General features: G+C 40.6%; 2 protein-coding genes across 5 annotated transcripts; one reads left to right on the forward strand and one right to left on the reverse strand.

Moving 5' to 3' along the window:
• Window positions 1-59: 59 nt before the first annotated feature.
• On the reverse strand, window positions 60-10,195 carry LOC108883751 (sorting nexin-16). 3 transcript variants are annotated; one of them, XM_051070115.1, is made up of 8 exons: window positions 10,029-10,195; window positions 9,565-9,914; window positions 8,168-8,254; window positions 7,639-7,787; window positions 7,475-7,544; window positions 7,238-7,374; window positions 6,926-7,100; window positions 60-3,476 (listed from the first exon to the last, which is right to left on the reverse strand). In XM_051070115.1, exons 2-7 carry the CDS (start codon window positions 9,901-9,903, stop codon window positions 6,950-6,952), a joined length of 933 nt encoding a protein of 310 aa, XP_050926072.1. In that variant the 5' UTR covers window positions 9,904-9,914; window positions 10,029-10,195; the 3' UTR covers window positions 60-3,476; window positions 6,926-6,949. The 3 variants fall into 3 exon arrangements, with proteins under 3 accessions (XP_050926072.1, XP_050926073.1, XP_018532734.1); XM_051070116.1 differs by lacking the exon at window positions 60-3,476 and adding an exon at window positions 6,477-6,663 and having other exon boundaries at window positions 7,238-7,311; XM_018677218.2 differs by lacking the exon at window positions 60-3,476 and adding an exon at window positions 6,477-6,663.
• Window positions 10,196-11,331: 1,136 nt separating this feature from the next.
• On the forward strand, window positions 11,332-21,493 carry LOC108883753 (receptor-interacting serine/threonine-protein kinase 2). 2 transcript variants are annotated; one of them, XM_018677221.2, is made up of 11 exons: window positions 11,332-11,901; window positions 12,921-13,074; window positions 13,784-13,939; window positions 14,346-14,503; window positions 15,128-15,177; window positions 15,300-15,461; window positions 16,018-16,103; window positions 17,476-17,577; window positions 17,659-17,767; window positions 18,000-18,197; window positions 18,362-21,493. In XM_018677221.2, exons 1-11 carry the CDS (start codon window positions 11,657-11,659, stop codon window positions 18,748-18,750), a joined length of 1,809 nt encoding a protein of 602 aa, XP_018532737.1. In that variant the 5' UTR covers window positions 11,332-11,656; the 3' UTR covers window positions 18,751-21,493. The 2 variants fall into 2 exon arrangements, with proteins under 2 accessions (XP_018532737.1, XP_018532736.1); XM_018677220.2 differs by having other exon boundaries at window positions 11,334-11,901; window positions 18,359-21,493.
• The last annotated feature ends 506 nt before the right edge of the window (window positions 21,494-21,999 follow it).

Below are 21,999 nucleotides of genomic sequence, written 5' to 3' on the forward strand. Positions count from 1 at the left end.
GTAACTTCTTCGAACCTAACAAGGTGCAACAAAAACTAACTGAAGGGTCGGACGTATCATTGTGTTCAATTCAGTTTTATTTATATAGCATCGAATCACAACAGAAGTTATCTCAAGGCGCTTTTCATGTAGAGCAGGTTTAAACTGTACTCTTTATATTACTATATTTACAGAGAGAGACCCAACAATAACCACCGTGAGTAGAACTAGGCGACAGTAGCAAGAACAAACTTCATTTTAAGGGGCAGAAACCTCGAACAGAACCACACTCAGGGTGGGTGACCAAGCCCCCCTGGCAGAGGCCCAAGCACAGTCTGTGCACGACCACACAGTCCTTACACTTGGACTAATCAGGCCAAACAAACGAATATATCTGTTTTGGGTTGACCATGCAGGTATTGGGAATTTAAAGCAGATGCAGTATTACCTGGTTCCAGACCTCTGAATGATCTGATGCCCATCTCTCTCTTTTCCAGCATTACATTATGACAGTTCAGTCTGACAGGCCCTTTTTCACAGAGGCCATTTCTTGTCAAAACACAGGTGTAAATAATAAAAGTAATGATGGCCAAATTCCATTTAGCTGCCTCATTGTCAGTGTTATTCACAGTGTAACACATGTGCCTTTCCTACTGTGACATGTCTATCAGACTGAGTAGCCATTTTGTGTTGCTGCAAAATGAGATAAAATATCTGTTTTCATCAGGCTAGAGTGAGCGGTGAGTTTCTTTGTAATCAAAACTCACCAACAGCCTACAGCATCCTGGCTACATGGTTCATTTAGTGGCTTGTAATAGGCAGTGAGTTAACAGCTCTTCATATAGAATCCATTACAGCCACAGCATGGATGAATGAACATGAACCCCTGGGGCTTTTCTTGGGCCTGTGCCATATTTTCCTTGTAAATTTGCTCCTCGTATTTTTCTAATGTTGATGAAAAGGGAGATCAGATTCAGGTTCATGTTAAACCATATGTAAGCTGTACTGTAAACGAACTCAAAAATGTGAAACAGGTGATGGGCAAATACTTGGAAGGAAACACCCTCTGACTAGAGATGTTTTGTGTGTTTGAAGACCTGAATTAAAGGTCTACGATAGTTTAAGATTCCCTCTATCAAAAATGAAAAAAAAAAAAAAAGATTTATGTTTACAGTCTGAACAATAATGATCCAATATTTGACTTCTTCCCTGGTGAGTCTGTCACAGCTGGTGATTTCACATAGGTCTTTGAAAAAGGTGAAGATACAATAACTCACTTTAATGCAAAAATCATTTTTTCCATTTGATGTAAGATCTTCTTACGGTAGACATTTGGAGACATACCTACTCTGCTGGAGTTAGTGTGACTCCAGTATATACTAACTCTACGTATTCCAACTGATTGCTAATAAAGCAGCATTAGAAAAAAAACAGAAGAGAGACATATGCAGTGTATGGAGAAAACAACAGAGTGACTGTTGACCTGGCCTATACATAACACAGTCCTAGATAGACAGAGCCTCAGTATTACCTGCATACTGAATTCTAATGGACATTATTAAAGTGGATCCTGTTCATTATGAGAGTTTTCAGAAGATTTTATGAAGAATACAGCTCTGTGTAGCATTTGTCAATCCAGAGACTCTATTCTAACTATTTTCTTTCTTTTCTATTTCTAACATGCTTCAATTCTCAGAAGAGGTCAAACGAACCTGATAAACCTTTTACTTATTTAATATGAGGTACTATTGGTGATAAAATAAAATATGGAAACTGGGCCTAATCACTTCCCCAAAGGCTTGAAAAAACAAAACTAATGTTTTCTCTACAGATGGTCTGTATTACCAAAACCTGCACAGTCTCGTACAAAGTGTAAGAACATGCATCCAGTTAATCTTTTATATTCTGATATGAGTCTGACTAATAGATGTGTATAGCTGGTACCTCATCCTTCCATGTGCACTTATGTAACCAGAATTTATCTGACTGTGAAATTGCACACATTTAACAACTACACACCTGACACGCATCCCACAAGCAATTTTTTGAGGAATAACAGGGAGAAGATCAGAGAATTCTGTGAGAAACCGACTAACATTATGAGATTAATTATCCAAAGACAATATCCCTACTCTCCTCTTTTACAAAAGTGTGGAGCCAGACATGTCAGAAATATCTATTTTACACTACTTGACATTTGCTTTGAAAATAATTCAGTTTTTTGCAGATGCTGGCAGACAGTTTGGATTGGTTAATGTTCTGTGTGCTGACAAACTTAAATTCTAAAATTGCTTTTGCTGTTGAATTTTGTTTTTATTATTTGAGAAGAAAACACTGTACTCCCAGTAATGAACAATGTTTCAGTGCAAAGACAAATGCTAAAAAAATAATCTAATGACAGAAGCCAGAAAGATACACAGAATTAGAGAAAATATTGCTGGAAAACTAAACCATGGGAAGATAAGAGTAATGGTGAAATATTGGAAACGCACAAAGTACTAACGTAGACCCAGTATATCCTCACTATAAATCCTCAGTGTGTTTAGTAAGGTTGCCTGGTGTGGCTCTGCTGGCCTGAATCCAAATAGATGTCTCTTTCTATCTCCTCCTGCACCAGTCTCCATACAAACACCTCTTTAACAAGCAGTAAACCTGATTCACTGAGATATGGACTTTAAGCTTTGGAGTGAAACTGTTGCATCTGTAAAGTCCTGGGTGGACATGAGTTTCTGGAATATGTAAACATATAAAAATATTTAGACTTTTTGGCTCATCATCATAAACAGTGCCCTCTCTGAGTGGTGGAATGGAGTGTAGTAAGTGGAAACAGTCTAACCCTAACCCTAACTGTATTGCTCTGTGTCGAAATCTAATTTCAGTGTCTGTATTATTTCATCATATTCCATGCTTACATGCAACATTTTCTTAAACAAAGTTATGTTTAATTAAATTACTACAAAGTAACTTCAACACAGCAGGATAGAACAGGTGCAGGATATTATTCCAGAATTGCAATGCTTGTTTTCATGAGGCGCAAGGAAAAATATAATGACTCTCCTATTTGTTGTCTGCTGTGTGCACCCTGCATGATGGATAATCAAAAGCAAAAGCATGTCTAAGGCAAAATGGGAGGAACTAGTGGGCCAACAGGGCCCCACAGCTCATTTTTGCCTTAGGGCCTCTCACTGGTTTAATCTGATCACGCAAACCCAGTTTAACAACATCACCTCCAGAATGGTGTTCATCAGGACGACAGATGCTTTTATCACCATTAATGGTGAAACCTTATAGGATGTGGGGGCTTTGCAAACTTTGGCAGCCACAAGTTACGTTCTGGATGATGAATTAAAACTGCTGCTCGAAAGTAACACCCGAGCTGACAGAGATGAATCTCTCACACATGTTGCTGATGAGTGATGGTTTGTGCTTTATGTCCCCTTACTTCTTTATGGATCCAGAAGGTTCTCCATCATGAGTCCTGAGTGAAACCACTTTGTCTAATGATAGTGAAAACAAATACATCACAGGTCAGACAACATTTTGAAAACCTTCCCAGTGCAGTCTGTACATTTGTCTGGCTGTCTTAGATACATGAAAATGGATTAGGAATCGTCTTTTCACGTCAAGTTGACAAACGATTCAGGACTGAGTTCTGTTTTTAGTCTAGCACATGTAAATCTTAATCAGTGGGACTCTGTGGAGTGATCTGTAAAAGGCTGTTTCAAAGTTTTTGCTCAGTTGTTTTTAAGTCTTAGAATTCTGACACATTTGGACATTATCAGTGGTCCACTGTCAGTGTACTCGTATCCCCACTGACTTTGTACTTAATGGTTTGTTTTAGACTTAGACTTAGACTTAGACTTGACTTTATTGATCCCTTTGGGATGACTCCCTCAGTGTGATGTTTTCCTCGCAGTGTGTGTGCCAAACTGCTGATTCCACAAATAGCTGTAGGAGATGATAAACTGAGGCTTAGGATGAAAAATGGCAATCTACTTGACTGTGTTCCATCATTTTGACTCTGATGTTCCCCTCACATGCTAACAAACAACTGACAGGTAACTGAGATCATGAGTGTTGGACTCACTTCACAGACTCATGCCACAGCACATGTCGGTTCTTCTCCAATATTGTCACTACTTAGTATCAATATATACCCATCATCAAAATTTGTGTTTGGTAGATTATTTCTTTGTTGTAACAATGCTTCTTGGCAATAAATCTTATACTGTTGGAAAGCCTGTTTATTACCCTTTTAAATGGTGCCACAATGGTGCAACATGCATTTGTGAGATGAGCAGCAGAGCTGAGTATGTGGGCTGCTCTCATGAAAAATTTGCCAAATCTTCTCTGCCAACACCAAACAGCTTATATTGCTGTTGCTATTGACTCTTGTTTTGAGCTTCTGGTCTCATAGGGCTGCCAGGAGGCCTGCCATGACTGCCTGGAGAAGACACAGAGAACGCTATGCTGATTGCTGCACCGATAGTAACATCTTCTAGTGGAGACAGTGTGATGTTGTGGGGCGGCATCTCCCTCACTGGAAAAACGAGGCTTATCATCATTGGAGGCAATCTAAATGCAGAGAGATTTCGAAATGAGATTCTGCAACCAGTGGGACTGAACTCTATACTCCAAGATGACAATGCTCGCCCCCACAGAGCGGGGTTTGTCAGAGACTATTTCCAGAACTTGGGAGTGGAGAGGATGGAATGGCCTGCCAGCAGTCCTGACCTCAACCCCACTGAACACGTGTGGGATCAGCTTGGGCGTGCTGTTCATGCCAGAGTGACCAACACAACCACGTTGGCTGACTTGCAACAAATGCTGGTTGAAGAATGGGATGCCATCCCACAGCAGTATGTGACCAAGTTGGTGACCAGCATGAGGAGGAGATGCCAGGCTGTTGTGGCTCTGTATGGTTCTTCACACTACTGAGGCTCCTGTTTCTTAAATGAATAAATTGTTAAATTGCCAATATGTCTTGTTTCTTCAAACTTCAATCATCCAATCCACCAAACACCAAACAAGAGTCAATGGCAGAATAAGCTGTTTGGCGTTGGCAGAGAAGATTTGGCGTGCAGCCCACATACTCAGCTCTGCTGCTCATCCCACAAATGCATGTTGCTTACAACTGTGGCACCATTTAAAAGGGTAATAAACAGGCTTTCCAACAGTATAAGATTTATTGCCAAGAAGCATTGTTACAACAAAAAAATAATCTACCAAACACAAATTTCCTTACTAAGGGGCTAAGTTTAGATATATAGACCCACAGTAGGCAGTGACTAAAGGTATTACCGATCTTGTAAAAGGTTTCTTAACCATGGTTCTGCTCATGCAGTACCAGTGGCTGCTGTTAGATTAATTTTGAGTGTATCAGTTGCCAAGATGTGGAGATTTGCTGCACACTTGGTATAACATAGTCTTGAATCATTGGGGAAACTATCAAGTCATCCCGTTTTTTGTTTTCGTTAAGTCAAATCTAAAGTCACTGTATTTGCACTGCTGTTGTTCACATACTTGGAAGCAACAACAGCCAGGGTCACTAACAAACAAATTGACATCAGTGGCCTCTGCCCCACAGAGGTTAAACACCTGGGTCTCACCATCAATCAGCCAGAACTGAGGGAGTCTCTTAGATGTCAGATGAAACATGCACAAGTATCTATTACCAAGTCCAGTTGCCCACGCGTAGCCATGACCTGGACCACTGAGAATCTCCACAAACATGGAGACACTGAGGTCAAGTTGTCTTAGATTACATTCATCATCAACAAGTGTACATATGTTCTGCTGATACAAAGCTTTATGTAGCATCAGTGAAGCCAAGAATCCATCAGCCACTTACAGCTTTTCAACAAATGGTATTGAAATCCAAAACAGACAGTATGTATGCCTCTGTGACTGTATTTTCCTTGTAAAATATGTGTTTATTTTCAATCTTGATCCTTTGACTATCATGATTATACAGTGGGATCACTAATAGCCTCCTTAGACTTTCCTCTGATGCATGCAGTTCTCAGTCAGTTGTTTTGTTCACATTGTATATTTTCATCATACGTCAGGAGCAAAATAAACGGATGACCAAAAGCATTCAGTGTAACAGCGTGAATGTAGCCTGGATCCGGTGAAACTAAAAGGCCTCTCAGTCTGATGACAAGGCTGGCATGAATGAAGCTGTGACACACTCACACCCACACATTTTCTTTCAGTGATTGTAAAACTGTTATTCACTGCTTGAGAGAAGAACATCTCTCCTCTGCTTTTCATTCAAGAAAAACACCTCTCAGTCTGCACTCAAGGAGCGCTGCGTTCAAGGCTTAGAGATAAATTACCTTGAGAGTGAGGAGAACAGAACATCATGTTCCCACTGTCCTTTCATTGAGGTGCAGTCCCTCTACTGCTTTTAGACACTGCTATACAGTGCCACCTTGTGGTCATTGTCCTTACCTTCAAACCCCCTCAAAGACATCTCAAGACCATTCAAAACAAGATTCATTATTCAGGTACTTTATGAGAACATGAAATGCTTGATATTTTGAGGTATTTATGGTTGATCCACAGTAAACATGTATCAGTATCAAATTTAATTGTCTCTATAAAAATGAAGCAGGTGAATCAGTGGTGACAACTGCACTCCAGTGACCTTCATGACCTTTTAGTGCTGCATCAGAGTCTCACCTATAGAGACAACAAAGTAAAGCAAATGTAAGTGTCATTAAATCCACAACAGAACATGAACATCAAACTTTCCAGTGACAGTGAAAAAAAGAATAAAATTCTGTCTTTCAAATCAATTGATTTCTCCTGAATTAATCAATTAGATTTTCCCAATATCTACTGCAAATAAGGGTTAATATCAGCTGACAGAGTGACAGTTAAAATGTAAACATTGGGGATGAAACTTCATGTTTTTGTAGCTGTAGCAGGAGAATTGTTATACCTTGTTTCTGTTTCTGGGACTCAGTTATTGAGTATCCCCTGCCATCATCCACCTCAGTGTGTTTTTGCATATATCCATTTCTGTGCCTGTCTTCCTCTGTGTGTCAGCGTCTGTGACTATTGCTGCCATTTTCTCACATTGACTCTCAAGGCTCTCAGAAGAAAATGACAGGGATCTGTGGAAGAGGAAATTGTTTCAGCACACACAGGACAATGCACCTGTACACGCAGAGTCCCTTCTGACAGTGACTATGATTACAGATCAAACAAATCTTCTTTTTTTTGGTGGGCGGTGCAGAAAACACATATTTACTTCACTCTCTTCACCAGCAGGCTGATGTGGTTCTCCCTCTTCTCCAGAGTCTTCCTCAAAGTGTCAGCTTCTCTCTGTTTTTCCAGAAGTTCGGTTTGAAGACGATGGTTAGTCTCCTCCAGTGTCTCACAAAAAGCCTGAGCACAATAGAGCAGCTGCTGTGTATTCCACCCCGACAACAGTCTCGACATTTAACCCATGAGAAAACGTTCTTGTAAGTGAAGAGATCAACCTCACCCTACTCTCCTCCAGACTGTCAAATGGACTCGGCGGGTCAACCAAACACAGAAAGTGTCTGACAACTTCACTGGGGAGCAAAAAGATTTAAAAGTCAAAATCAAACATGGTTCAGGGGCAATTTCTGGAGAAATGTTTTGAAAAAAGTCACATTACACACTCACCTGTTGATGATGTCTTTGTGTAACATCATGTTCTGCAGAAACGTCTGCAGTCCGATCTGCCTCTCCTCTAGGAACTCCTCATTGTAGTTGTCTTTGAACCAGCGCTTAGGAGGCAAGGCTGGACAACAGCTGGGGAACAGCTCTTTTAGCTGCAGAGTAATTAACAAAAAGGTGAGAAAATCAATGATATCAATTAAATTAACTATGACAATAGCACCATAACAGTGAGAAGTGAATGTTTTGGTAGTTCATGATGTCAAAAGTGAAAGAACAATCGCAGCACTCACACTGAGGTGTAAACAAAAAGAACAAGAATAAAAGAATAAAGTGTTCTGGACTAGGAAGCAACAGACTGGCGTAACCCAGCTGGGACCCTGACACTGTGCTCTGAAAAATAAAATGAAAAATGAATAACTCCTCTGTGTCCACAAGATTAAACTGGTTGGTGGTGCAATATTTAACTGCCATTTCACATGCTGATGAAGTCACTATTAAAATGTTGCTGTTGAGGTGCATGCTGGGTTCTCACCTTGTCGCTCAGCCTGCAGAAGTCTGTGTATCTTCTGAAGATCACCCAGCTGTCTCCTTGACTCCCTGTCACCAGGATCTTATAAACCTACGACACAAATGCAGGAAATGTGATGTCAGAGAGCACATGCAACCAGTGGTGGAGAGTAACTAAGTACTCTGAAGTATGATGACGATTTTATACAATGAATGACATAGTAGCTTTTAAAGTACAACACACTGTTAAAGATTAAACCAGTGGTTTCCAACCTTTTTGGCCTCTAACATCTGACAAACAGCAGTGTATAATCAGGGTCACAAAGATTAGAGAAAAAGTCCAAAAACTAAAAACTGATTTGTGAATCAGAACTTTGATTTTTCTTCTTTTCTTTCCCCAGGTCATGCAGGACTTTTACATGGAGAATATTTACATTGCTGTATTGGTACTTTTACTCAAGTAAGGGTCTGAATACTCCTTCCACTCCTGCATACAATTTATCTGCTGCTTATGCTACAGTGGGTACAACCAGTGTAATGTAAGATAAGGCAGAAATGTAGACATGACTCAAGCTGTGTCTTAGTGTGACATCTCAGGAGTCAGTATCAGTAGTCTAGCAGATAAAAGTACACATGCAGCTGCAATGGGCATCATTTTTCCACCTTGATAAATCTATTGTGACACCTGTAAAAATACTTGAATCAGATGGTAACCACATGCAGCTGTACTGCTTAGTGTGGTAATGAGGCATTTTATTCCTGCATGTGGGAATAAACTAAACTATGTGCACCTCTCAGAGAGGGGAGAGCCCCTGAGAGGCCCTCGTGCTGTCTTAGACATAATCCATTGTCAGTCAGAATATATTCACCCAGCAGAAATGGTTTAGATATGACATTAATTATGTAAAATTTCAAAATTTCAGATGAAAGCAAACTTGTAATTTCAGGCTTTTTGAGGGCTCCCCATGGGTTTGGGCCCTGAATACTTAGTTCCACTATTTCCCTCACTCTGACAAGCCCGGTCAGTAACCTCTGAAGATGGAGAATTTTCACTGTAGTTGCAAAATGTACTGACACGCTGACACTTGTGACTGTGACTGATTTTGCTCATTCAACAGTATTCAGTGGTCAACACACACACACACACACACTAGTTATGTAAGCCACATAAAGAGAGGAAGTCATATGATGCCGGTGTGACATCACTAAAGTTCTGTGTGTTTTATTTTTTTAAATTTACGCGCTGCCCATTCATCACGAGACTGTTATCTATCTGAAAAGGGTTTTAAGTAAAAATACAACATAAGTTAGTTTCATCATTTTGGAAACTCATCAATCTGAGTTTCTTCTTTGTTTTTTATTTACACATAATCAACTTTGGCCAACTTTCTGTAGGAACAGCAGATTTCTTTAAATACCTACTGTGAACTTTGCCCTCTCCTCCAGGACCTCGTAGCCCAGCAGTGTTGGGGTGATGGGTCTCTCCACCCAGCTTTCGAGGGTCCTATCGCCATCCAGCTGTGTGGATGACCCAAGTAACAAACCTCCTCTGAGTCTCCTCCAGGAGTCATCTGGGGTAAGAGCCCCACTTGCAGCACCCCAGGGTCCATGTCCTCTCACCTGGGGAATACTTTCTGGAGATGAAGGACCACAGTTGTTGGATGAAGAATTTGTATTAATGGGGGATATCTTCTTAATCCAGGACCTGTACGACCCTGTCCAATCCAAGGGGAATGGGACTGGAACAAAGGAGGCAGCCATCTGCAGTGATCCTGGTGAGGTTTCGATGCCGTTAACAAACACAGAGTTAATAATTATGAACTGAAAGTTAATTATTATGAACTGAGAAATACACAAGGACACACAGAGTGTGGCAGCATACTTACACCAGTAATTATCCCTGTCTGTATGAGCTGAGGTTCCTTTGTGCTCCTGAGATATGCAGTGAAATCTTGTTGATAGTCTTGCTGGATCATCAAAAACATAACAAGGCACGCTGTGTGAGATCCACGTCAGCAGCAGCAATAACATGGTGGGTGTTTTGGTGACACCCTCTGCATCACGGGGGGGTTCAGATTACAAGAAGCAAAGGCAAACACTGTCATGTGCTTCACTGTGGGTCCCAGCCCCCATGACAGGAAAAGCACTTTCTGTTTTAGATAATCCACAGAATATCATAATGAAACACAAACATGTGAACACTAACATTATGGACTAATATTTTGATTGGGAATATATTAAATTGGACTTGTGTTGCTATATACCGCACCAACAAATGCATAAGAAACGATACAAAATAACATTACATAGGCCTTGTAACACCACTGCAAACAGTGATACATAACAATGAGTTGAGTACACAGTAAGGTCATTATACATAAATACATAAATAAATATTTTTTAAAAAATAATTATTAATAAATAATTGTTTATTCTGCTACTATAACCATATTATTCCAGGTTTTAAATAAGGATTTATAGTTTTACCAAAATACATAACCAATACTTTTTGCATAGGATTTATTCATATTATCTATCTATCTATCTATCTATCTATCTATCTGTCTGTCTGTCTGTCTGTTTGGAGAGGACTTCTGAAACATAATTAATTTGTATTAATTCATTCTACATTGTCTGTGTTTTGTGGTCATCTATAAAATTCTGCCAAAATTTTAAATTGAATTAAACTACTAAAAGTAGCTTTTAGAGATGTGAGACTAATTGTCGTCGTATAGTACCTAATGAAGTATACTAAGTTTTTCTACTAATATGTATTATTCTGATTTAACCTCAACAACATTTTGGTGGGAAAGCCCCACGGCTGGGGAATTCCTGCATGTTAAAACCAATGACAACATGATGTAAAAAAGCGACATTAACAGTTGCGTTTACACTCTGAGGCGCTGTCCCAGCAAAACTGAAACTAACTGCGCAATTGAGGCCTAATTCAAAAGATGATGTTAACAAATCATAAGCGCCTAAACGTATTTGGGCTTTCATCTCTCCATACAATTAGTTTTTTAGATTCAGAATGTGTATGTACTTCGAGAGCTGTTTAGATGACCAACCCCACAATAAAATTAAATTCAGGTCAACTGTCTGAAACCAATAAAACCTGGGGGACATGAACGCATCTGGTAAAAACCCGGAAGCGTGTCGTCATTAGCAACAACAAACCCACCTGCCTTAAATGACAGCGGGGCTGAGCGGCTCTTCGTTGTTGTCGCTCTTTGGCTCGGGCACTGACAGCTGGTTACAGGAAGCCGTCGGCAGCGTATCATGAATAAACGGCAACGTGAAAGCGCATACATTTAATTCTGGTCATTGGGTGCACGGCGTTTTTCGTCAGCAAACGTGTGAACCGTTTATCGGTTGCTCTTTTTTCAGCCGTCCTCCTCCTCCGCCACATCCAAGTTAGCTTAGCCTACTAGCGCTCAGCGACATTATGGCATGAGACCCTCCTCGTTTCGTTTACCTTAAGAGGCACTTCTGCTTTCAGTGGCTGACCTAGTGGATGATAAATCCTCAGAGACTTCTCGTAAAAGCTTCACTAACTACCATGGAGCCGCACGCGGCTGTGGGCTGTGTGAACATGGGCAGTCTGACCAGCACCTTGCCGGTCATCCCCTACCAGAAGCTGACAGACCTGTACTACCTGAGCAGAGGGGGCTTCGGCACCGTGTTCAAGGCGCAGCACTCCGACTGGAGGACCACTGTGGCCATCAAATGCCTGAAGCTCGACTCTCCTGTTGGAGAAAGGTACCTCATGTAACAATTAAGATCATGCACTCTAAATGGGAAGGGAATTTAACTGCTCTAAATTTATAGATGAATCACACAACAGAAACTTATATTGTATAGTTCCTGTAAAATTATACAGAAAAGTCAGCATCTACAGAACTGCAAATCAGAACATCAAGAGTTGAACTGATGGTAGTTTTAACCAAATAGAGGCATTTAATTCAGATGTGTCCCAAGAGTTGTTTCACAGGTCTGTGTGTGAAATGGCTCCAGGGCTTGTCTCTAGATGACATAGCACTCTGCATTCCTGCCATTCAACTTGCTCAAAATGAACTTTTTTTAACATGGGCTGCACACACGTCTTAAAAAAACAACATACAAGCTGTTTCTGGTTACATTTTTATTCTGAGAGTGCCATGACCCCCTCAGTCCCGTGTGTAATGATTAGAAAACAATCCACTTTCAAGTTTCATTTCCTTCAAGATGGATGTTTGAGGCTGTTGTTGATGTTAGTGAGTGTAATCTGATGATATATTGACTGATAACCAATAGTTTTGATGTGAATCGCTGAAATTTTGATAGTAAAGAATTATTACCTGGCTATTTAATGAGCAGGATGTTTCATACTTAAGAAGTCAGTTTGTCGCTATTCAGTGGAGACAGTATGTACATTACCTTGAATGTATCTTGGAATTTATGTACTATTAATTCTTGTTACATATTGGCTGCTGCCAATATTACATTAATAAGTAAATATCAGCTGATATATAGCTTTCTCTTGGGACCAGCTGCAGGGTTTGTTTCTAATTAACAGGCTGCCTTCCTGCAGTTGCGGTTCACATTTCTATAAACCACATGTATGATTCAGAGCAGCCTGCACACAATAACAAAATGAAAGTGTTTTGTTTGACACATCTCTATCATATATAACTATCCATATCTCTGTGTACAGAAGACTACGAAATATCATCACTGTTTTGGTAATTTTTGTCACTGTTTGAGAGCAGATACTGACTGTGTTGTTGGCTTTGTTTCAGAGAGAGGAACTGCCTGCTGAAGGAGGCAGAGGTGCTCCACAAAGCCAGATTCAACTACATCATCCAGATCTTTGGCATCTGCAATGAGCCGGAGTTCTTCTGCATAGTCACAGAGTTTATGAGCAATGGCTCTCTGGACCTGTTGCTCCACGAGGTAGCTATTTGTCAACCAGTAACATCATGAGACTAGTAGTTATATGGCATTTACATTAGCTTCCTCTTTCACTCTGGAAAGAAGAACTAATATGTAACTAATCAGAGAGAAATGTAACTTGATCTAACTTCAACCGAGTAAAAAGAATTTCCTACATCATAAATGCTTAGAACAGTTCTTGTTTTTGCACTTTTGTTGCCAGGATTGCTGAATAGAAAGAGAGAAAGAGCCTCTTGGTTGTTTTTTGGCAAGCTGCTCTGTCTCTCTTTCTCTCTCTCTATCATATGCATCACTCATCATGTGCATGTATGACATAGCTTTCTTGACTGAGACAGCAAGAAAAAGTGAAACTTGGAAGTAGTCATAGTCTCTAATGAAACTCAGCAGGGTGTGGAAAAGTGAGGAGAGCAGACAAATGTAAGCCCCTTTTAAACAGAGATCCCACTGTCTTGTGTGATGAAGATGGGAGGATGGAATAATGGCCCCATATTCCTGCCTTGAACAGGCTGTATAAAAGAGGATATGGTTTGGGGAAATTCCCTCTTGTCTGAGTGTTGTAAAATTTTCCTCCTTTCATTTTTTTGTTGCATCACTTTGTTCTGTTGTTACATCCTCACACATCCTCTCCCTCTGCACTCACCTAAACACATGCTGTGCTGATACTTGTGTTGTTGTGTTTTTATACCTGGTCTGTTGTCTCCTCCTACAGAAGGACATGTACCCTGTTCTTGCCTGGCCTTTGCGACTGAGGAGTCTCTATGAAATTGCTCTTGGGGTTAACTTCCTTCACAACATGAGTCCACCCCTCCTACATCATGACCTAAAGACACAGAACATACTGCTGGATGGTGAATTTCATGTTAAGGTGTGTGAGAGAATTTGGTATGCTATGAACTGCATCTGTGACTTCCCCCACTTGATCTGTCTGTTTTGTTTTTTGAAATATATTTCTGTGTTGCGTTTCATGATTTCATGATTTTAGAACTTTTAAAAACTTTTCTCTCAGAGCAGTTTTCTCAAATAATCGATCAGTCATTCAGCAGAAACGTATGTTGGTAATCATTTGAAATTGAAAGGTGCTGCAACAAAAGCAGGTTGTGCAGATGCAGCAAGTGTGTGTAGCTGCTGTTATGATAAAACAGGACAGTTCTCCCACTACAAAGCTAATGTTCATGGAGCCCCGGTCAGTCTGTAATTGATAAAGAAAAATGATGTAAAAAGATATGTAAAATATATAAAATATGCTTAAGTTCTGCTGTTGTTCTGTCCAGATCGCAGACTTTGGCCTTTCAAAGTGGCGGCAGCTGTCCGTCAGTAAAGGCTCAGGGTCCAAGCCAGCAGAGATGGGCGGCACAGTGATCTACATGCCCCCTGAGGAGTACGAACCATCCAAGAGCCGTCGCGCCGACGTGAAACATGATATGTACAGGTGAGACGAAAAATCCCAGATCCAAGTCCAGAATGGACAATAAGTGCAGTCTCTCGTAATCTGGGTATGACTTGGTTAACATTAGTTAAATCTAAATGTGTTTCATGTTCAAATGGTCAGTGGTCAAACTATTTGCCAGAATTCGTGAATGGATGAACTCTGTGAACAAACACAATCAGCACTGCAGGGGAAATTAGCTTTTCCTGCTTGGCAAGGTGAGACAACGTGTCAACAAGGGGCTGGATTGTTGGCATACCACAACAGAACACTGTGCTGGGAATTGTGCCAGACTAAATCTGTCGATCGTGCCCGTCACAATCAGCCAGTAATGGTCACATTTCAGGAATCTGTCAGAGAGAGGGAGTGGTGACCATTTCAGAAGTGAGGAAGTGTATATATATATAAATAAAAACACTTTCCTTTGTGGCTGAGTGTGAATCCTTTGCCCACTTAAGTTTTTGGGCAATAGATTTGAATTGCTGCAGCAGGTAAATCAGTCACAACTCTTCCTCAAAGTGGCTTCTCTGTTTAACTTGTCGTAAAGTCCCTCAGCACTGAAGGGAAAAACCGGTGGAAAAGATTTCACAGCTCTAATTTTCCCTCACTGTGATGTTTACGTTATAGTTATGCCATCATCATGTGGGAGGTGTTGTCCAGGCAGATACCATTTGAAGGTAATCACATTTGTTTTTTAAAATATATATATATATACAAGTTTTCTTTGTCACTCCCTCATTTTTCTTACTTGATCTTTGAGTCACGGTGTTAACAGACTAATCTGTATCTGTGTGGTAAGAGGTTACAAACCCCATGCAGATCATGTTCAGCGTGCTGCGCGGGATGCGTCCTGACACAAGCCTGGACAGCCTGCCCGCTGACATCCCCAGCAGAGCGACCCTCATCAGTTTAATGACCTGTGGCTGGACCACTAACCCAGACGAACGACCTTCCTTCCTCCGTAAGCTCACACAAATAACTCAACTGCAGGAACTCATTTCTGGCAGAGGGTTACAAATTCCACCTACTGTAAACAGTTTGTCATACCGGTTTGACCTTTTTTAGAGTTTGGGATGACTGTTAGTGTTGAGTAACAGGCAAATCTGTCCCGGTCTAAATTTTACCCTGACAAAACAGTGACTAAGTTTCAGCTCCTTGTCACATTGTTGAAATTGTCTCTGTCTTCACTGAAACACTGTGATTTTCTCTACCAGCGCTGGTTCAAAGTGCACATGTCCCATTTTCAGTCATCTCCTTTCTATGACTAATGCTGAATGGATCTAACCCACCAACTGTTTTCTAAAATGTTTTGATGATCGTACAGCTTTCTCTCATCTATGCATAAAAGTAGCCCAAACAAAAGACCAGTTTCTCACCTCTTCCACAGCTAAAGAAGCTGTTGTCCAAACTGATACATGACTTTAAAACAATGTAATATCAGTTTAAACTAGTTTTGTCCTGCACTGTTGACTGCACAGAGTACAGTAATGCTACGTTGTGTTTTACTGCCATTCCAGAGTGTTTGATCGAGCTGGAGCCCATGGTGAGAAACTTTGATGAAATAGACTTCTTGGAGGCCGTGCTTCAGATCAAGAGGTCAAAGGTCAGTCACAGTCTTTTCACTGTACTTTTTTTTTCTTAGTTATTGTATGCATATAGTAGAAAGGTGGTCTAGAAACGACAGGAAATGAGGGAAGAAAGAGTTGGGGAACAACATCCAAAGGACACTGGTCGGACTCGAACTGGGGATGTTGTGGTTCATGGTCTGAACCTCAAACCCCCAGAGCTATTGGTTCTTACAGTTCTGATTCACTGTGGTGGAGATGATGAATATGGAAATGGACCAGAGGGAAACTTTAGTTTGCCTACCTTTGACGATCACAAACAGAATGCTAATGTACCTGTCGGGGACTGTAATGTATGGGGCAGGTCAAAGCTGTAACTGTAAAGTCAAATCAGTGTTATTTCTATAGCATTAAGTCAGGACAGAAGTTTTCTCAGGGCATTTTTCATATAGAACTGGTCAGGACTGTACTCTTTACAGTATTATTTATAGAGACCCAACATTCCCTTATGAGCAAGCAGTTAGCGACAGTGATGAGGGAAAAACTCCCTTTTAACAGGAGGAAACCTCAAGCAGAGGCGGGCTCTGGATGGGCGGCCGTCTCCCTCGAGTGGTTAGAGAGCGATAAAGATAAAATCTGTGTATCTTTGAGCATGAGGCAACAGGAGATATTACACACACACACACTTTCTCGACTGGTTGCCCATGGAAACATTAAAAAAAAACAAGTAATTATTACATTAAATTCAGACCTCTTTGCTTTTCTACCATATCTCAGGGGTGTTGGGTAATTCTGGTGTGTCATTATAGATGGGTAATGGAATCTCCCCGTTACAAACAACAACAATCTAATGCAGATATCTCATGTTGTTGCACAAAGAAGAGGACCCGCATGTTGAACTGTGTGAAATCTGGGACAGTTTGAATTGTGCTGTGACTAATAGAGGATGACAGGTCGAAATTTTTACTTCATAATTTCCCTTTAACATATCCTTCCTCTATTCATTTTTGGAGTGCATGTGTGTGCGTAAGTGACTGAGACTATTATTTCCAGTCAAACAGTTTTCCAGAAAACTATTGTTTGTAAGTTCAAGTTGGATGAAGGCCCAGTAGGTAACTGTGGTTGAGAGGAACAAGGGGAAACAATTGTTGCTTGTTTACATTTGGACAACATTTCTGAATCACTCTCGCAGCAGAGTCCAGTATTTCAAGTACTCGTTTCAATACACCTGCTTAGTAAATGAAATGTCTTACTTGGACTAATTAAATATATACAGTATGATCTTTGATTAAGACTAATTTAATTTAACACATTCTTAACATTTGATTGTTTTCCACATATTTTCCCCTGTCAGTATGACTCGTTCCCCTCTTCCTCTTTGTCATCCACCTCCTCTTCCTCACCCCACAGCTGAGGCAGAGATCGAGCTGTTGTTCAGCTCAGCCAGTGTGTGAAAAGAGGAGTGAGGAGCCATCCCTGAATACGCTGAAGAACAGGCCGAGCCCCTGGCAGGTCAGTCATCACTCATCCTTATCTACACCTACTGCTATTTGTGTGTGTGGAGACTAAACATCACTGTGTGTTCGGCCACAGGAGAGCTCCACCTCAGGCTCAGGCTCAGGCTCAGGTTCTTGTTCCTCCCAGGACACAGACATATCTCTACCAGGCGTCCTCACCAGCAGCAACGCTGCACCGTCTAAAGGTAATAACGACACTGATAGTTTACATCTTTGCATCATTTAATGAGTGGTTATACTGCTGTGAACTGGAGCTTTAATATATGAGTATTTCTAGTAATGTACAACATTTAAGGCCAAGGTTTTCCATTGACAAGGTGGTAAGAGCACAGATGAGATCAGATTTAACATTTTATATTAAATCTGATTCATTTGATGATTCACATCACACCTCTTCCACTGCTTTTTATCACATAGGTAGCCTTCCATCGTCATTCATAGCTCCTAATCTGGACCCTCCAGAGTCTTTGAAGGACCCTGGCAGCAATCACAACAACTACCAGAGTGCCAGGCCCCTGAATGATTTGAATAATCCCATCAAACATGGCCTGCCGGTCACCGAATGCGAGACCCGACTGGACAATCTCACTCTCAAGCCGCAGCCTCAGCAACAAGGTACAAGAGGTTAAAGCAAAATGTCTTGCCTTTTGTGTGTCTGTGTAGTCTGTCCTGTTCCCTGGTCTTTGTGGTAGAGGGAAGGTCATGTGGCTCATATCTATTTTTTTGTCTGATCTGTACCACCAAAATCTAAATCACACCTTTCTATTCCCCTGCAGCAGATTACACTCTACACCCATTGCAACACTCCCCTCCCTCACAAGGCCCCATCGCCCAGTGGATCACGACACGGCGTGAGGAGATCGTCTCCCAGATGACAGAGGCCTGTCTGAACCAGAGCCTGGACGCCCTGCTGGCACGCTCCATGCTGATGCGAGAGGATTACGAACTCGTAGCAAACCAACCCACGCGTACCGCCAAGGTCCGCAAGCTCCTGGACAACTGTGACCGGCACAACGAAGACTTCTGCCGCATCGTCGTCTGCAAGCTGTACGACAACAAGCAGAAGGGCCTGCAGCCGTATCCGGCCGAAATCACCTCCCCTACCACGGCCCTCGTCCCGAGCGCGCCGCCCCTGTCCATGTCCTACAATATCCCCAGGAACATGTAGCAGCAGTCACAGCCAAGCCATGGAAACTATCCAGATTACAGACAGTGCCAACTTCACACTACTATTTACTCACACTGTCATCAAGATGGTCACCATGTTTCCTGTCGGTCTTTCCCTCCAAAAGACTGAGGAGCAGCTGGTTGATGAAGAAGTCTCACAGGTACAAAGCAAAGCTATTAGCTTGAATGGTAATGTCCACTCATCAACTAGAGACAGATTAGATTCTGTATTATCAGAATCAAAAGATTTTGACTGAATCAGTGATTTTATTTAACAATGTTACGGATTTAATGAGGTGATTTATTTATAGTCTTTTCATACTGAGTGGATGTGTTACATATCTTTCGGTATGGTAAGCTTTTTGTCTTTAGTTACCATCAATTATGTAGCCTTGTATATGTGAGTGTGAGCGTGTGAGTGTGTGTAGAGTGCGTGCAGCCTTATTTGTAGAATGCAAACATCCTCGATTCACTCAGTTGATCTGAGTAAGTGAAAGGAGGACTGTTAACATGCTGGAAAACCTGCTGCAAAAAGAAGGTTTATTCCTATTATAGCAATCTTACCTTAAAGTATCATGTAGTTATGCGTTAACGCTCCTGATCATGTCTACCACCTGAGTTAAGTGAGGGATGTATTAAAGAAACAATGAGTGTCTGCCCTTGTTGAAGCACATACTGAGTAATAAAACAAACACACAACAACACAACAAATGCATAGTCAAGTGTTGTGCAAGAAATATGTCAGAGCTAATGATAGAAATCTAACTACATGTTCTTGAGTGTTAACAGTTTCACGTAACTGAGCTGAAACGTTGGCATGAGTTGTGATCTTAGTAGACTGCGGTCATGTGACTGTATGGAAAGTTTTTGTCCCTGTCTGGGCTTTTTTTTCCCCACCCCCTCTTTTTACTGCTGAGCTAAAGAGAGACACTGGGACACGGACTAAAGAGGAAGGAAGTTGAGATTGTAATGTAACACCCAGAATGAGAGGGATGTGAGTGTCCACATGTCCACATCTAGATTAAAAATGGACCAAGGTGATCTGCTTCTGTTGGTTTTCTCAGCAGGGGCTTCACCTCTTAGTACTTTTAACAATGTTCAGACACCTCAGACTCATCTGCATACTTCAACAGTTACAGTTCTTCCACGTGCTCTGAGCTAAGATTGAAAAATAAGTGTCATGTTAGCACTATACGGTGCAGTCTAAGCTGTCACTCAGCTCAGTTTATTGCTCTTTACTCCTGCAACTTTTACTACTATGTCTGTGCTGTCTTATCTACATGACAGAGACACATTACAATATGTTTCTGTCTGTTTCTCCTCGACATTCAGCAAGGCATAAATCTGTTCAATTCAAGAAAATACATATCTTTATATTAAAACAGTAGCACCAGTTTGTAAGAGTAAAACCTGTTTGTCAGGCCTGGAATTCACTGTTACTTCATTCATAGATCTAACATATAGTTTATATTCTTTGTGCCAAAGTACATTGTAGTTAAGGAACAAGTGATTTATATTTCCATGACATGGTTGTTAGTTTCAGTCCATAACTCCTGTGTGTATTTGTGTTTGTGAGTGCGTGTGTAACAGGGCTCCAATTACTGGTTATTTTCACTGTCGATTATTTTCTCAGTTAATCCTTTGATACCTAAAGTGTCAGAAAATGGTTTAAAAAATCAGCTCACTGTTTCCAAGATGCTTAGAAGTGTTATATTTGTCTGAACAACAGTCCAAAACCCAAAGATATTTAGTTTACTGTCACTGAAGACCAAGAACACAAAGCAAATATTTACATTTGAGAACCTGGAATCAGTTGTTTTTAAAAACCTAGATATTTTTGCTTTACTTAACGTTAACTTTAATTGATCATCAGAACAGATACAAATTAATTTTCTGTCATTTGACTAACTGTCTCAGCTCGAGTGTGTATGTTGTGTGCGCATATCTGTGTGTAGGTTCTCATTGAGGGCCTTACTGTTCTCATCACTGCTTTCACTTTCTCACTTGGGTGCTTAAATTCCAGTGTTGTAACTGTGGTATTTACTGTCTGTATATCCATAAATTCATCATGGAGTAACCTTTGTTATGTTCCTATTTCTCTATTTAAAAATTCTCTTTATCGTTACGTTGGACACACATGTTCCCTGTTTGCAGTTCAGTACTGACTGAACAGCAGAAATGGGAAATGGGGGGTCAGCAGGTCATTCTTAGTAGGACACTGTTACGAAAAAAAGTTACCCCACACAACACAACAGGCAGGCCAACAAGGTCGATATGCTTCCATAACACTGGACTTGTATTGCCTTGTCTTTGATAACTGTGCCTCACATTCAGCTTTTGGTCTCAAATATAGTAATGTGCAAAAGCTTTTTACACACATATCAAACAAAGTTGAGTAAAACTGCTACAAATTTGATAGCCTAAATATGTTGTAACATATTTTATACTGTAGATGATAGTTTCATCTTTTTTATATATATTTTCATCTGTGATCTCTTGTTAAAACTCATGTGTTGTTTTTTTTTTGTTTGTTGACTGATATCCATACAACTACCTTGTGCAAAGTACTGGCCCATTATTTGGGACATAGTTTAGTGCCCATGTTATTATCAGTGTCAGTTTATCAAACAGTAATATCATGTGTTACATAAAGTTCAGTTGATGTGCAGCTGTGGTTTCAACAGAAACTAGGATTTTTCATATACTGTATCAAACTCTTCATTAAAATGGGTACTCTGTTTTTACTTATGCCTGCCCTCGTCTTCTTTCCTTTTGATTTCTTTTTATGTAACTTAAATCCAAGGGCAGTATCTAGCCAGTTACCACAGTTAGCTCATATAATGTTATCATCTATATAAGGCTATTGATTAGGAAGCCAAGAACCAAGAGGGTCTATGTATAACCATGGAACACAAAACGTGTCTACCTGGAACAAAATGTGACTGAAAGAGACACGTAATGAAGAGGCGCAAAACGACCTCAAAAAGACAAAAAACAACCACGAAGCAGTATAAAAGTGACAGGGATGCAAGATGACCACAAAGTCAAAAAAAACAACCTCAGCAACTACAGAGAAACAAGATTACCAGAATAAACAGTGTTAAGGAGACACAAAGCAAGTTCAAAGAGACGCAACATCACCACAAAGAGATGCAAAATGAGGAAAAAAATAGACAAAGTTACTAAAAAGAGGCACAAAACCACAGTGAAATAACAATTGAAAAATTAGTGGAAGGAAAGACAGAGTCAG

Source organism: Lates calcarifer, linkage group LG4, assembly GCF_001640805.2.
Source record: "Lates calcarifer isolate ASB-BC8 linkage group LG4, TLL_Latcal_v3, whole genome shotgun sequence".
Classification (NCBI taxonomy): Eukaryota; Metazoa; Chordata; class Actinopteri; family Centropomidae; genus Lates; species Lates calcarifer.

Coding starts and splice junctions, on each gene's coding strand:
- LOC108883751 (XM_051070115.1), bottom strand. CDS start 9,903: ATGGCTGCCTCCTTTGTTCCAGTCCCATTCCCCTTGGATTGGACAGGG. Junction 8,255..9,564: donor AGGAGAGGGCAAAGTTCACA/GTAGGTATTTAA, acceptor TTTGTGTCGTAG/GTTTATAAGATCCTGGTGAC. Junction 7,375..7,474: donor ACAGTCTGGAGGAGAGTAGG/GTGAGGTTGATC, acceptor TATTGTGCTCAG/GCTTTTTGTGAGACACTGGA.
- LOC108883753 (XM_018677220.2), top strand. CDS start 11,657: ATGATAAATCCTCAGAGACTTCTCGTAAAAGCTTCACTAACTACCATG. Junction 15,462..16,017: donor CGAACGACCTTCCTTCCTCC/GTAAGCTCACAC, acceptor CTGCCATTCCAG/AGTGTTTGATCGAGCTGGAG. Junction 17,578..17,658: donor ACAGGCCGAGCCCCTGGCAG/GTCAGTCATCAC, acceptor GTTCGGCCACAG/GAGAGCTCCACCTCAGGCTC.